General features: G+C 44.2%; 1 protein-coding gene across 2 annotated transcripts in view; it reads left to right on the plus strand.

Moving 5' to 3' along the window:
- The window catches only part of LOC137425711 (SWI/SNF-related matrix-associated actin-dependent regulator of chromatin subfamily A member 5), a 186,496-nt gene that overhangs the window by 122,217 nt on the left and 49,277 nt on the right, over positions 1 to 15,002 (plus strand). For both annotated transcript variants that reach the window (XM_068114419.2, XM_068114420.2), the window contains exons 10-16: positions 504 to 613; positions 950 to 1,176; positions 9,551 to 9,672; positions 9,790 to 9,942; positions 10,130 to 10,262; positions 10,349 to 10,497; positions 10,768 to 10,890. In XM_068114419.2, the coding sequence (XP_067970520.1) occupies positions 504 to 613; positions 950 to 1,176; positions 9,551 to 9,672; positions 9,790 to 9,942; positions 10,130 to 10,262; positions 10,349 to 10,497; positions 10,768 to 10,890 (1,017 nt within the window). The remainder of the gene's footprint in view (positions 1 to 503; positions 614 to 949; positions 1,177 to 9,550; positions 9,673 to 9,789; positions 9,943 to 10,129; positions 10,263 to 10,348; positions 10,498 to 10,767; positions 10,891 to 15,002) is intronic.

The raw sequence follows: 15,002 nt of genomic DNA on the forward strand, positions 1-15,002 counted from the left end.
GATGGAGATTGGATTTGGAGGCCGGCTCCCTTTACAGTATAGGTTAGCAACGGAGTGTGTACCCGTTTACAGATTTTTGTTCACATTTATAACATTTTCCATGCACATGTTCGTGCACACGTACACAGTCCCAGCCTTAGTTCACACCATAACTGTATGATGTCAGATAAAGCCATTATTGTTGTGCCAAATTCATGTTCTCATACTCAGACCCACCTCTGATTAAACTAAATATGCAGCTAAACACCAAACAAGGAATTTGTCCAGCATACCAGCACACAATGGCCTCCTCTTTTTGAAAGATGTAATGGAATGCGAACGTTCAAAATCTAGGCGAGACAGCTGGTTTTACATTCCCCTCAGAAGGATTGTTTGCGCAATGCTCTGGTACTGCATCAGATCTGTAATTTTTAGTCCTTAGGCCCTGCCAGGTATCGAATGTAATTGAAGTCCGACTGGTGAGTATGCTACCAACTGAGATATCCTGGTACTCTTTCTTGCAGCTGTTGAGGCCGTTTTTACTTCGTCGTGTCAAAGCAGAGGTCGAGAAGTCTTTACCACCAAAGAAGGAGGTGAAGGTGTATGTCGGCCTAAGCAAGATGCAGAGGGAATGGTGAGCGTTTATAATGACAGTTCTCCGTGACATTTGTTTACTTTCAAATTAATAATGGTGTCTACATTGTCATCGAGTTTTAAATTAAATGAATGAGCACAAGAAGCATTCATTTAATTTAAAATGGTCTACTTTGCTGTATTCCAAAAGAAAATTAATACTTATTGATATTCTTTGAGTCTCCAAGTTTTGCAGTAAAATTGGATAACGGTAGTTCAGTTGTTTAAAATTCCTCCTACCTGTACGTTTATGATTGGCTGCTCAGCTTTGACAGGATTGGCCACTTGTTTTTCTTTATATTGCTGGCCACCGTTTTGTGTTGGTGCTGAATATCAGGTACACGCGTATTCTCATGAAGGACATCGACATACTGAACTCCGCAGGCAAGATGGACAAGATGCGATTGCCAAACATCCTCATGCAGCTACGGAAATGTTGTAACCATCCATACCTGTTTGATGGGGCAGAGCCAGGCCCACCATACACCACTGACAGTCACTTGGTGGTCAACAGTGGCAAAATGGTTGTCCTAGACAAGTTGCTTTCCAACCTACGGAAACAGGGTGAGTAAAAAAGAAGAATGAGGAGCTTGCCACAGTGGGACATCTGTTGGGGTAAAGATGCAGAAAAGGCTGAATGGGAACCAATAGTCTCTGCACTCTTGACAGAGCTGTTGCTAGTCATATATATATATATTGTTGCGGATTCGGGGTTCGGCACTCCCGTTACCAAGGGGGGGTTAATCCCCTTGTCTTTTAAGCTGGCCGTCGCCCGATCCTGGAAATTATAATGCTCCTTTGTGGTCGAGATTGGCCAGGGTGATTGGTCAAAATGGAGTCCCAAATACCTGAGTGCCAATCTCTCTGCAAAGCAAGGAGATAACTCCCGCTCGAATCACGGACAGATGGAAATTGCCGAGCGGTTTAACAATCCGCGATTCGAGCCGTTAGCAAAAAGACTAACCCGATTCTGAGCGGTTCTGATATCGTGCCACAGGTACTCAATTAGGGAAATCACTAAAGCGATCGATGGAGAGGAAACCAAAAAGTAGGAAGAACAAAGATTTATTAAGTACGTACAAAAACCCGAAGAGGAAACGAAAGGGGAGAATGTACAAGGTGAAGAAGAAGAAGACTCAGAGCAAGCTTAACCATACATTCTTAACTTATACCCCAGGACAAACAAACAGACTTACACGGAAGGGTGATGGGTAGGGGAGGAAGGTCCAGGCAGGTTGTCCAAGCGAGGGGATCCGCTCCGGTCCAAGCTCCAGGTCCGCGGCGAAGAATGGTAAGGGCCCTCGTGGCGTTGGTGCGCGACCGGACCTTACGAATATAGTGGGGGAAACTGGGACGTGTACGTACTACGTCAACCACTCTCTCTCTCTCGTACAGGTCGTGCAGTTCATGCAAAAAGGGGTTCCCCAGCGCAGTCTTCTCACTCGTACCTTGCGCCTTACCCCGAGTCTCTGTCTCCTCGCCTCCGTGACTCTCTCTTACTCCAACTCAACTCTGTGAAAAGGCTTGCGCTAGCGCTTATATTACACGCTCGCGATCAAGCCGCGGTTCATGGGGACACGCCCATCGGCGGGCTCACCTCAGCCCTGGTTGGTTGATGAGGGCTCCTTGGCTCCACCTTTGACGGCCAGTTGCCAGGGGGCCACACCTTCTCCCGGCGCTCCGCCCTTCTTCTCCAGCTTGACCGTGTGCTTAATGGCGTTTGGATCGAGGCAGCGAACAACCTAAAGCGAGGAACACCAATTTGAGAGAGAGTGGTAAAATGTACAGAATAGGGCCTATGTTATTTGATTAATGCAACGCAGATTCAACTAATGGGAACATGGCCTTACCTAAACACATATTAAGGAAATAACTAAAGGTTTTATGGTGAGCTACGTGTTGCAATATGGACTAACTAGGGTGCGACCTTTAACCTTTACCAAATGGGAGTATTTACAGGGAATTATTTACAAGGGATTATTATTTACAATTGAGGGTTCTAAAAACCGCAACACTGCACCCTCCTTTCCTCCAGGCCCGGCCCGGGCCGACAAACAAGGAAATGATTTTTTAACAATAAGTGTGACACGTAGATGTAGTTACCCTCTAATATTAACCTCACCCTGAGTGTGACATTTTTAAAACTAGATATGTCCCGCCTGCTGCGTTTCATTCTACCTGGCAGACTCATGCCCACAGACTAACCGAATTGCGGAATGGTTTTCAAACTACACATTTAGCCGGTGGGGAGCATTATTTACAAGACTACTATTAATTTGATTATTTACAAAACTCGAACCCAGGACCTGTCTTTTGGGAAACAAAAGCAGAAACTTTTGAAAAGAGAAAAGGTTATGCACTGCACTGTACCGATACACCATACCCACATGCACAGAAATGCACAATCAAATAATAAAGTGCACTAAAAAGCATAAAAAGCACCATCAAATGCACAGTCATACATTTTAAATAAATGAACTCGCGTCTTCTCTGCTGGGCCGATGGCTGCTGGGCCGATGTTTCTTGGTGTCTTGATGTTCTTTCTTGCGGCCTATTTAATCAATAAAAAGGGCACAAACCGCGTCCACTTTTTTTTTAAATTAAGGCCAGCAGGGGCCAACTAAGGTGGCCCACCTGCTTGGCATAGGTGCCACCTTGACCGTGGTCCACAAGCAAGTCGCTGGCAGCAAAGGTCGATTTCCAGCAGAGATGCCAGGCCACAGAACGTGTGGTCCATAAAGTGGTGCTCGGCCACAAAACGTGTGGTCCATAAGTGGGCTAGGCCACAGAACGTGTGGTCCATAGGTGGTGTACCGGTCCAGGCAGGCAAGCAGCGAGGGTGCGGGCACACAACTGCGACACCTGCACACTTTCCCCTCAGCACCCAAAGACCACGGTCCATGAGTGGGGAAGGAAGATAAAGCAGGGCTAGCGGGGTGCAAGGGCGCAAGGGTACACATCAACACAAGGCAATGCAACATGAAGGGCGTGGGAGAGCGAGCTGAGAAAGCCCGTCCCTACCGTTCGTCACCCCCCCCCCCCCCCATGTCACCTACACTACCCCCTTGCCCCTCCCCGTATCTACACAATTTACAAATTCGTCGCTATTGTCTTGTCTCCCATATCTTCCCTAATCCAAATTGGTCATCAATCCCTCCTAAGGAGGAAGAGATGCAATTAAACACAATGTCCCACCCACGTCACGATTCGTCTCACAACCAACCAAACATCTGCTAAAACTGGTGTGGAGTCTTCTCACCTCAGCGAGTGGATGCAGATGGTGCGAAGAGATTTTCAATCCTAAACTACCTTCTAAATGACATTAACACTTTTACTCTACCCGGGGTCTTTCCCTGCAAAACCATTGGCCATCTTTACTCTATGCGGTTCTAAAAACCAATTCCCATTGAACATACTGTGGCACTCACCAATTTGGGGTCTCACTCCCCCCATTCTTTCCCTGTGCCCTCGCACAATTTCAGGGCTGGGTCGTGTGGCTCACCAGCAGGTCTACTTACCTGCGCACCTCCGCCACTGCAGTTGCCTCCCGAGCTTACCTGCTCCTCACTCTAACCTACCTGGGGGAAGGCCCTCTGGCTCTCTCGCCCCCTACCGCCCTCTCTGGCGTCGAGCTACCCGGGTCCTCTCCTGGGATCCCGGGCCCCATTGAACTACTACTGGCTCCCAGAGCCTACCTGCGGCCTCACTTGGCCGACAGACTAACAGTGGCGGAGTGCACAACCAATCACACACACTAACAGGCCACACGCCCAGCCAATTTCATTTCACTAATGCACCCAACACAACACTTCTGTGCGACTACCCGCACCACAGATGCCAATATCCAACCACAATTTACCTCTACCCTCTACCTACTCTTAAACTACCCTCCCCGGGTACTCGTGAAAGGGGTCCATCCTTCCCCCATCCACTCCTTCGCACCATACACTCCACTCCACGTATTCCACACTCCACACTCCACTCCATACCATTCATGCACTTGCCACCATGCAAGCCATACACTCCATCCATATAATGACACACATCCTCAATACTCCTCCAATACATTTTCACACACACAGCATCATCTAGCTAACTACTACCCTTCTATTACTCGTGCTTCCCAGTCATCCCTTACACTATGCACATCCCTCGTCGTTATCAACCAACTAATCTGCTACGTCCCCACTATTTGTACAATGTTCCTACTTAAATCTCGTCCCTATGGTCATCCCTAGATCCCTACAATAACCTAACCCTCCCGGGCTAGCTTGTTCAGCCATACCCCATAAATCTATAGCTCATGTGCCCTCTGGTATACGCCTAGTTGGTCAGGGGTTCATCCTAAAGCTAGATAATGACCCTAAACACACCTCCAGGCTATGTCAAAACTACCTTCGAGGAAAAGAAAAAGACGGTAGGCTTCAAATCATGGAATGGCCAGCACAGTCTCCAGACTTAAACCCCATCGAGCTGGTTTGGGATGAACTGGACAGAAGGGTGAAAGCAAAGCAACCTTCAAGTGCAACACATTTGTGGGAACTTCTGCAACAGTGCTGGAAAGAACTTCCCGAACAATATTTGATTTCCATTGTAGAAAGAATGCCACGAGTGTGTTCGGCGGTTATATCTGCAAAAGGTGGCTGCTTTGCTGAGTCAAAAATAAAAATAAAAATTTGTTAAACAAAATGATTCTATGATTTCTTTTTTATCTCCAACTAGACGACCCATGACCCGTTGGGTCAATGTCAGTTTGAATAGATATGAGAATAGAACTAAAGCGAATGCTGGACATCATCAGGGAGATTATTTGGGCCAGCAAGCCATAAGGCTCACCTCTCCAGCGTTCTAAATCACTTACCTGTGACACGTGATTTCGGCCCTTATCTCCGATCACGTTTTTTTTTAGTTTTTTTTTTTAGAAAAAACACGCGACCCGTGGACTACCACGATTTTGTTGTCAGAGGACACTTCTGATGACGATGTTCTTTGTCGACGATCCTCCATTTACATAAACTCGCACGTTCTCTTTCCTCTTCCCTCGACTGAGCGCCACATACAGCTGATCATGCTGGAAGACCGGTTTCTCCAGGTAGACCAGCACATTCTCCATAGTTTGCCCTTGCGCCTTATGGATCGTCATTGCGAAGCAGGATTGTATGGGGAACTGGCAGCGCTGCAAAGGGATATCCTCAGCTTCCGACAGATTTAGTCGGATCCGAGGGAGCATTACAGTTTCGCCTTCAAACGTTGAACTTATGATCCTCGCAACTATAATATTTCGAAGCATGTCCTCAACAATCATGCGCGTCCCGTTGCAAAGTTTCGGAGGGTCCAAGTTCCGCATCAAAATGATAGGGGATCCTTTTTTGAGCTCGAGGTTGTGCGGCGGCAATCCCGAGACTTCAACGGAATCTAGGAATTCCGTTGGGAAGTGCGTCGCATCAGTACCCTCAGTCACACTGTTGAACGCAGCATACTCCTTGCTAGCACCTTGTGATGCATCTTGAATTGATGTTTCGCATCATATCGTTGAGGGGCACTAATATAGACCTTGCTGAAAAAACCTCCATCGGATTGGCGAATGATGGATATATGGTATCGATGCACTCATCGAGCCCACTCGCTGTCAGCAGTATATCCTCTGGCAAATCTATCTCATCATCCGCATTTTTCTCGATTCTATCCTCGCTGATGTCGAGAAAAAAATCTTGAAAACTGCCCACTTCCGTCGGTCAGTCGCATATTAGTTCTCAAGTGAAACATTCCAAAGCTCTGCCATAAGTAGGACTTCTTTATGCACGCATTCTCAACGTCAGCATCACACCCTCTTTTCACCACGGGCAGAAGTTGACGGAAATCACCACAGCATATTGTCAAGATCCCTCCAAAAGGCTCGTCTTTGTCACATACATTACGCAACGTGCGATCCACAGCCTCGAAACTCTCTCTCCTGATCATAGGACACTCATCCCACACGATGAGTTTTGTACTTCGAAAGAGGTCTGCGATAGTGGAATTTTTATCGATGTTGCATACGCCATCTTCCCTCGGTGTCAGAGGGATTTGGAACCTTGAGTGCACTGTTCTTCCACCAGGCATGAGGGTAGCAGCTATGCCAGATGAGGCCACCGCAAGGGCAACTTCTCCACTCGCTCTCACTTTAGAGAGAATCAGGTTAATAAGAAACGTCTTCCCTGTGCCTCCAGGCGCGTCAATGAAAATCATTGATGACTGATTCGTGCGGATGTTGCTATTCGCGTCCATAGACGTGAGGTGTGATTCGTTGTCCGCGTCCGTAGCGCCGTCGGAGGGTTGATACGACATTCTTCCTGCAAATAGTATTGTGTTTGTGCTATCGTTTTGCCGATCATCAAATGACAAATAAATGACATTGTGAAAATTAAAGATTTCAAATAAACCTATTTAAAGTGTATGCGCATATAAATAATTTTAAAAATCGAAGAAATATCTCTCGGTAATTTCCTGAAACATATTTTACTTCCGGGTAATAATGTTGAATGAAATAACGAAGATATATACTGTATGCCTGTTATTTTAGGCGGTGTATTTTCGTATATCAACGTGGCGCGATTTTTAAAATATATCTCTGCAATTTCCCGTGTGTGTGTGAATGTTCTCAATTATTTCTTTTACCGAGTCTAAAACCATCGATAAAAATGAAATCATATGGTGAGTTAGATTGAAGATAAAGGCGTGAGACAGACTCAATGGCCTTGAAGATACAAGCCTTTCAGAATTCATTTCGTTCTATAAACGGAAACTTTCATCGGATTTTCTTCCCGTTTTTTTTCAACCGAGTCTAAAACTATGTTAGCGACTGTGAAAAATGAAATGATATATCGAATTTGATTTGAAATAAAACTGAGAGAGAGAGCAAGACACCACGGGCCTACAAAACAGACCTCAAAGCTATGCGAGTTAATAAAATGGTGGATATTACTACTCTCTCAAAGGGGTAAGCCACGCCCCCGGACCGATCGAATGTTACACACAAACACGCAAGATTTAAATTTTATAATTATATAGATTGTTTATTTGTTCTCTGCTTAATTTCAGAGTACATTGAGACATTAAACTGCGTAAATTTCAATAAAAACTGAAAAAATTGAGGTGTTCTAAAACTTTTGACCGGTAGAGTATGTATTCTTGTAAAATATTTGCAATTCAGCTTTCGACTGCTATGAATATTTTTTTCAATAAACCGTTTCAAAAATGTATCTCATTTGGTATCATGGTCTTCTGATGAGTGAATGTTGAGCTTTGCCTGCGTGCTGAGCTTTTCAAATGCAGCGCGGGAAGCAGCCTACGGAAAGGGGAGACAGTCGAACATGCAATCACACGAACAGCAGGTGGCCGGAGGCATTATGTTTTCAGGTTGTCCGTCCATCTGTCCATCCGTATGGGCTAAACCTAGTTTTTCTCAGCAACCACATGTCCGATTGAGACAAAACTTTCAGGGTGGGAGCGACTCATGCAGAATGTTTTTATGATAATTGTGATGTCATAGGTCACGTGTTATGGCAGCCATCTTGGATTAAACACAAATAATTAAAAAAGATTTCTCGGAAACCGCTGAATGGAAAAATTTGAAACTTGGCACATTGTCTAGTACTCCCAATGGGGAACAAAAGCATGATAATGATGACATCATCGTTGAAGTGGTATAAAACCACCTTTAGAGGCCATTTTTCCCCGCAAGCGGGGGTTGGCCTTTTTCGGGAACTGTGGTTGTTGTTGTTTTTCGGTCCCCTTTTTGAAGCAATGTTTTACGGCCGGATGCCCTTCCTGACGCCAACCCTTTTTGCCGCCTTTAACGACAAGCAGGGAATTACCAGTGAACTGGTACTCAATTTGCCGACCTCGGAAGGATGACAGGCTGAGTCAACCCCCCTGGCGTTAATTCAGCGATTGACCGGGATTCGAACCCAGGATCCTAGGATCCTTAGCCGGCACCTTAGCCACTAGCCCAACACCAGGGATAACACCAGGGTTGAAGTGGTATACCAGCTATAAATGTTTTAATCGGATGCCTTATCCTAAAAATCTGAAATTTCATGCATATGATCAATGAATGACACATTTGTATTGAAATCTTAAATTTATAACCACATTGGTCACATAGTGTGGCAACCTTATTGGATTGAAGGAAAATATTAAATAATTATATTTCTGAAACCGCTTACCATATCCATGGTGAAATTTTACAAATGTCATCCAACACCATTGTTGCATATAGTTTGAAAAAGATGACGTCGTAGGTCACGTGGTTTGGCAGCAATATTGGATAGAAAAACGAACCTTATCCGATCAATACGAAACTTCATAAACCTGATCCCCTACCCATACATATGTAGGGTGTACATTTTTGATGTCATATGCCCTTTGGTATGGCAGCCATATTAGCTTGAAAGCCAATATGTTTTTTAAAAAACCCTTCTCTGAAACCTCTACACCGATCGATGTGAAACCTGTCATGGCTGGTGAAAATGTGACACTTGAAAACAACTGAAGGGATTTAAATCAAACCTGTTTATTTTTAGGACAGCTAACGAGGGCATCTACCCGGTGTCAGGAGCAGGCACTACGCCGACGCATATTGGCAATGCAGTCGCGTGAGCAATCAATCGTGATTGGAATAACGTCAGTCGTGAGCAATCAACGAGCTCTGGTATTTTTTTTAAAACGTCAATCTTCATCCGATTTTCTTCCCGTTTGCTGCAACCGAGTCTTAAACCATCTTAGCGACTATGAAAAATGAAAGCGAACAAAATGGCGGCAATTTGATTTTGTGGAAGCTCTCCCCAGACTGACAGACAGAAGGACAGACTGGCGGAGAATATATATGATGATGAGCTCAGAAGCTGAATGGCAGACCAATCAACTGAGGTGATGCTTTAACGTTGTATCCATGCAGGTTCACGAGTTCTCATTTTCAGTCAAATGACACGTGTGTTGGATATCCTTGAGGACTTCTGCATGTGGCGTGGTTACGACTACTGCCGCCTGGATGGAAACACACGACATGAGGACAGACAGGTGCACATGAGAGGGGCCACGCTGCTAAAATAGAGAACCTTGACGTAGTGAGGAAATTGGTTAACCGACGGTGATCAGACCTGTTTATTGACCTGACTCTGTCGATTTGTTTACTAGACGGCGATCATCACTTTCAACGCCCCAAGAAGCAAGAAGTTTGTGTTCATGCTGAGTACGAGAGCAGGAGGTTTGGGCATCAACTTGGCTACTGCTGATGCTGTCATTCTATACGACTCCGATTGGAACCCTCAAGTGGACCTGCAGGCCATGGTAGGGGCTGCATAATGCCATATTTTGTAATATTGTACCGCATTGTGTGTTGTAGGCCCATTGATGCTCGAAGATGAATGTTTTTTTTTTTTGTCTATACTTGATGCCGATTGGCTACAATTTGCTGTGTATGTTCAGCGATTCAATACTTTTGGTTGGTGATGCTGGAATCGCTGACTGGCTGCAGGACCGGGCCCATCGTATTGGGCAGCATAAGTTGGTGAGGGTTTTCCGTCTAATTACGGAAAGCACCGTCGAGGAGCGCATTGTAGAACGAGCAGAGGTGAAGCTCCGCCTTGATTCAATCGTAATTCAGCAAGGTAAACATGGTGGTACCGGCCGGATCCTTCCGTCACCGATACCTATAGTGCTTTTCACTCACTTACTCTTACTGTGCGGTAAACAGGTCGGCTCATCGATCAACAGGCAAACAAGATAGGCAAGGATGAGATGCTCCAGATGATCCGACATGGTGCCACACACGTCTTTGCGTCACGTGAGAGCGAAATCACAGACGAAGACATTGACGTCCTGCTGGAGCGTGGAGAGAAGCGGGTCACTCTTTTTTTTTTTACTTCATGATCACCCATATAGACTTAGTCTTCTGTTTATTCTCTTCCTTGTAATGTTTGAGCCATCTATGTGATTTTCTTTTCTCCTCCCACTCACCTAGGTATTCCACTATTCTACCTTTCCTCCATGTTTGCCTTGCTCTCGTTTTTTACCTCCTGTATGCAAATATATGTTTTGCAAATCCATTTGAAAAAAAAAACAAGTTTCCCAACTTTTCATTATTATTATTATTATTATTATTATTCCTTACAGACAGCTGAGATGAACGAGCGACTGGCAAGCGTTGGTGATGAGACATCCCTTCGGAATTTCACCTTGGAGTCTGATTGCAGCGTATACAAGTTTGAGGGTGAGGACTACCGTGAGAAGCAGAAGGTCAGCTCCAAACCTCTTCTTCGTTTTTGTCTTCGTCTTCTTTTCTTTGATAACCCCATGATAGTTATGCCGTAGTGGTTTGGAAGTTATTTCAAAGTGAGGCTTTTTAAACAAATGTATTTAGTTAGTTATTTGGAAGAATTTTTTTTTTCCCGTGTATTTTTTTTCTCTCTCTCTCCATTGCCCACGGCAAGTCTGCTTAATACGTGGAGGTTTTATGAGGCTTAATATTGCATTTCATTAATTTTCTTCAGGGTGCCATGTTTATTGTTGTTGTTGATTCATTGAAATTAAGAATGCTTATGTTCAACTAGTGTAAAGCCAAAAATGACGGGGCCAATAGCATTCCTGACTTTCACACCTCACCAATCACCACCATCACAACGCAGTTGTTAAAGAATATAACTCACAGGCTTGAGGATTTACTTTTGTTTCATAATTTTCATATTTATTTTCAAAGTGATAACAGAATTTCAAATGGCAAATAAAACATTTCTATATTTGCAAGTCATGCTTACCGGATTTTATCAGTTCCTTCAGATAAATGATATTGATGGGGAAAAAAAAAATCTATCTATCGTAGAAGTTCCATTAGATAAATGATGTTGATCGATAAAAAAATAATCTACAGTGCCTTCGGGGGGAGGGGAGGCAGGGAGGGGGAGAAGGGAGGGGCAGGATGCCGAAGAGCTTACCTTCACGGATCCCACCGGCAGTCATCACCCTGTAATAATTAATGTGAGCCGACTCAGGATTTACTGTACAAAAATGAATGCCAGCTTTATTAAAAGAAATGCCGGTAATACAAAATAACGCACGGTAAATAAAACTAAAATCCTAAATTGAGGGACCCTCCACACAGACCTGCACACAAACAAAGGGAAATAAAAAGAACGAAAATAAATGTGTGCGATTTATTGTGGGGAATTAGCTCAACTCGGCTGGTGTGTCTCGCCAGGTATCGCCAAAGATCGTCTCAGTCTTTGGCGGGAAAGTGCGCTCGTTCGCGCGGGTTAGGCTTCACTGCGCATCTTTTCACTCCGAGCCTCACGCGCGAATTGAATGGGCCGCGCCTGTCCACTCGCCGTTCCCGCTTGGAAACCCGTGGTTCCAAGTCCATGGCTCATCCTCCTCACGACCACCAGCAAGATCTCCCAACACGGCCGCTTGTGATGGTGTCCAAATCAGAAGGGGCGAGAAGATGTCGGCACACAATCGTCCGCTCTGGCATCCAGAACGAGTAGGGGAAGATGTCCACCGCTCCAACTATTTTGTACCCTCGGCTCTGACGTCATCTGTGGTGCTTCACCAATCAACAAGTCCTTCTTACTAGTCCTTCCCGTCAATCAAAACCCCTTGCCAATCACTGCTCTTTGGGCGTTTCTCCACATAGCTGCCTGACATGTGAGCTTACCAAATCAATATTATCAGCGGCAGCGCTCAATGTCCTGGCTTTTAATTAGGGTGTTTAAATGTGTGATTTCTTACTAGGTGTGTGTGCTGCGTATGTCATAAAGGAATAATAACAGAGGCAATTACATACAGGGGATTCATTTACCCATAATCCCTCGCTAATTAACAGGCCCTGCTGGGATGAATGATCACGGTGTGTACCCCGATTTAGAATAGGTACACCGTATCCCTGCGCAACGTAAGAGCGTGACCAAGGGTTGGCGTCAGGAAGGGCATCCGGCCATAAAAACATTGCCTCAAACAGGGAACCATGATTGTCATGGGGCCCGCAAGGCTAACCCCTGCTCTAGCGGGGAAAATGGCCTTAAAACGATCATTCATTTCCTCTGATGGGGACGAATATACAAGCTTACACGACAGTCCGGTCGACGCAAATTCCTTACTTAAGGTAATCAAGATGATTCTTCTTCTTCACGACATTCGGAGCACACTAATCTATACATTATACCTGGTCTACAGTATCACTACCCCCCACAAACATAACAGTATTCACACCCCTTGACTTTTTAGCTCACCTGGAACATAGTTCCAGAGTGGGGGCGGGGTGGTTTGCACGGCCGTGTCCTGCATAATCGCAGTTTTTCGCGGGCGTAAAAAAAAATTTTTGATCGGGACCGTGAGTGATTATTTAATTATATATCTGTTGTTTAGTTTTAAGTGTTATGATTCCTTTCGTATACAGTCGTGGCAAAAAATATTAGCACCCTTGCACTTTTTTCAAATAATGCACCATTTTTTCCAGAAAATTGTTGAAATTAAAAAATCTTTTGGTATCCACTTTTGTATTTTTTTGGTTTGCAGTGGAACAAAACAAAAAAAGCTAAAATAAAAAAAACTACTATATCTTAGCTTATTCCACTCAGAAATCCTAAAATGGCCTGGACAATATTATCGGCACCTTTTAGAAGTTGTTAGAAATAATGAGATTTCAAGCAGGTGATTCTCCTTCTTTGGAATTGAACTCACCTGTAGTGAGTTGCAGGTGCCTGCAATATAAAAATCACTCATTCAACCAGTTTGAATGGAGAAAAGGAGTTATTCTGCTGGTTTGTGTCACTGTGTGTACCACAATGAGCATGGAGAAAAGAAAGAAAACCAGAGAATTGTCTGAGGAGGTCAGACTCAAGATTGTAGCCAAGCATCTCAAGGCTACAAGTCCATCTCCAGAGACCTTTATGTTCCTGTGTCCACTATACGCAATGTTAGCAGTTTAAGTTTAAGGCCCATGGCACTGTAGCCAGCCTCCCTGGACATGGCCGCAAGATAAAACTTATTCGAAGATTGCAGCAAAGGATTGTTCAAAATGGTGGAGAAAGCACCTCAATCAACTGCCAAACAGATTCAAGCTGGCCTTCAGACACACGGTACGACAGTTTCCACTCGCACCATCCGTCGCCAACTCAATGAAAGGGGTTTCTATGGAGGAAAACACACCCACAGCAAAACACACCTGAACAAGCCAAAATCCTTCTGGGTGAATGTCCTGTAAACAGATGAGACCAAATTAGAGCTTTTTGGTAAAGCACATCATCTCTATGTTTACAGAAAACAAAATGAAACCTTCAAAAAAAAGAACACCTTCCCTACAGTCAAACATGGAGGAGGTTCAGTGATCTTTTGGGGTTGTTGTGCTGCCTCTGGCACTGGGTACCTTGAATGTGTGCATGGCATCATGAAATCAGGAGATTACCAAGGCATTTTGGAGCGCAATTTTCAACCCAGTGTCAGAAACCTTGGTCTCTGTCGAAGGTCATGGATCTTGCAGCAGGACAATGACTCCAAACACACATCAAAAAACATCCAGGAATGGTTCAAGACAAAACGCTGGATTGGACTGTTCTGAAGTTGCCAGCAATGAGTCCATATCTAAATCCCATTGAACACATGTGGGGAGATCTGAAAACATCAGTTGGGAGACGGCACCCTTCAAATCTGGGATAACTGGAACAGTTTGCACAAGAAGAGTGGGACAAACTGCCAGTAGAGCGGTGTAGGAAGCTCATTCATGGCCATCGGAAGCGCTTGACTGCAGTTATTTTGTCCAAAGGCTGTGCTTGCTACCAAATATTAAGTCTAGGGTGTCAATAATTTTGTCAATGCCATTTCTTTTTATTTTCCCGATTTAAAAGGATATATTAAGTTCTGAATCAAAAACAAAGGTTCTGTAATATTAACAGTGAAATAAAGAATTGTGGAGACTAATTACTTTTGTCAATTTCAACTTATTTTTAGAGAAAATTGTGAGTTATTTGAAAAAAGAGCAAGGGTGCCAATATTTTTGGCCACGACTGTAATTTTACATGCTACCTTGCCTCCTAGCAACCATTGAAATTTGCTTTATATGCCGTGATACTGTTTCAATACCTTTAGTCAGTGTAGTATACTGTGTTATTCTACCAGGTGAGCGCCCATGGGTATTGCCCCTATTTTTCACATTTTGTTGTGTTACAGCCTGAATTTAAAATAGATTAAATTGAGATTTTTTTTGTCATTGATCTACACATAATGTCAAAGTGGAATTCTTTTTTAGAAATTTATACATCATTAATAATGAAAAGCTGAAATGCCTTGACTCAATAATATAAGCATTAAACCCCTTTGCTAAGACACTCCAAATTGAGCTCAGGTGCATCCAATTT

The sequence above is a fragment of the Myxine glutinosa genome, chromosome 4, assembly GCF_964187855.1.
Source record: "Myxine glutinosa chromosome 4, kmMyxGlut1.1, whole genome shotgun sequence".
In the NCBI taxonomy this organism is placed as follows: domain Eukaryota; kingdom Metazoa; phylum Chordata; class Myxini; order Myxiniformes; family Myxinidae; genus Myxine; species Myxine glutinosa.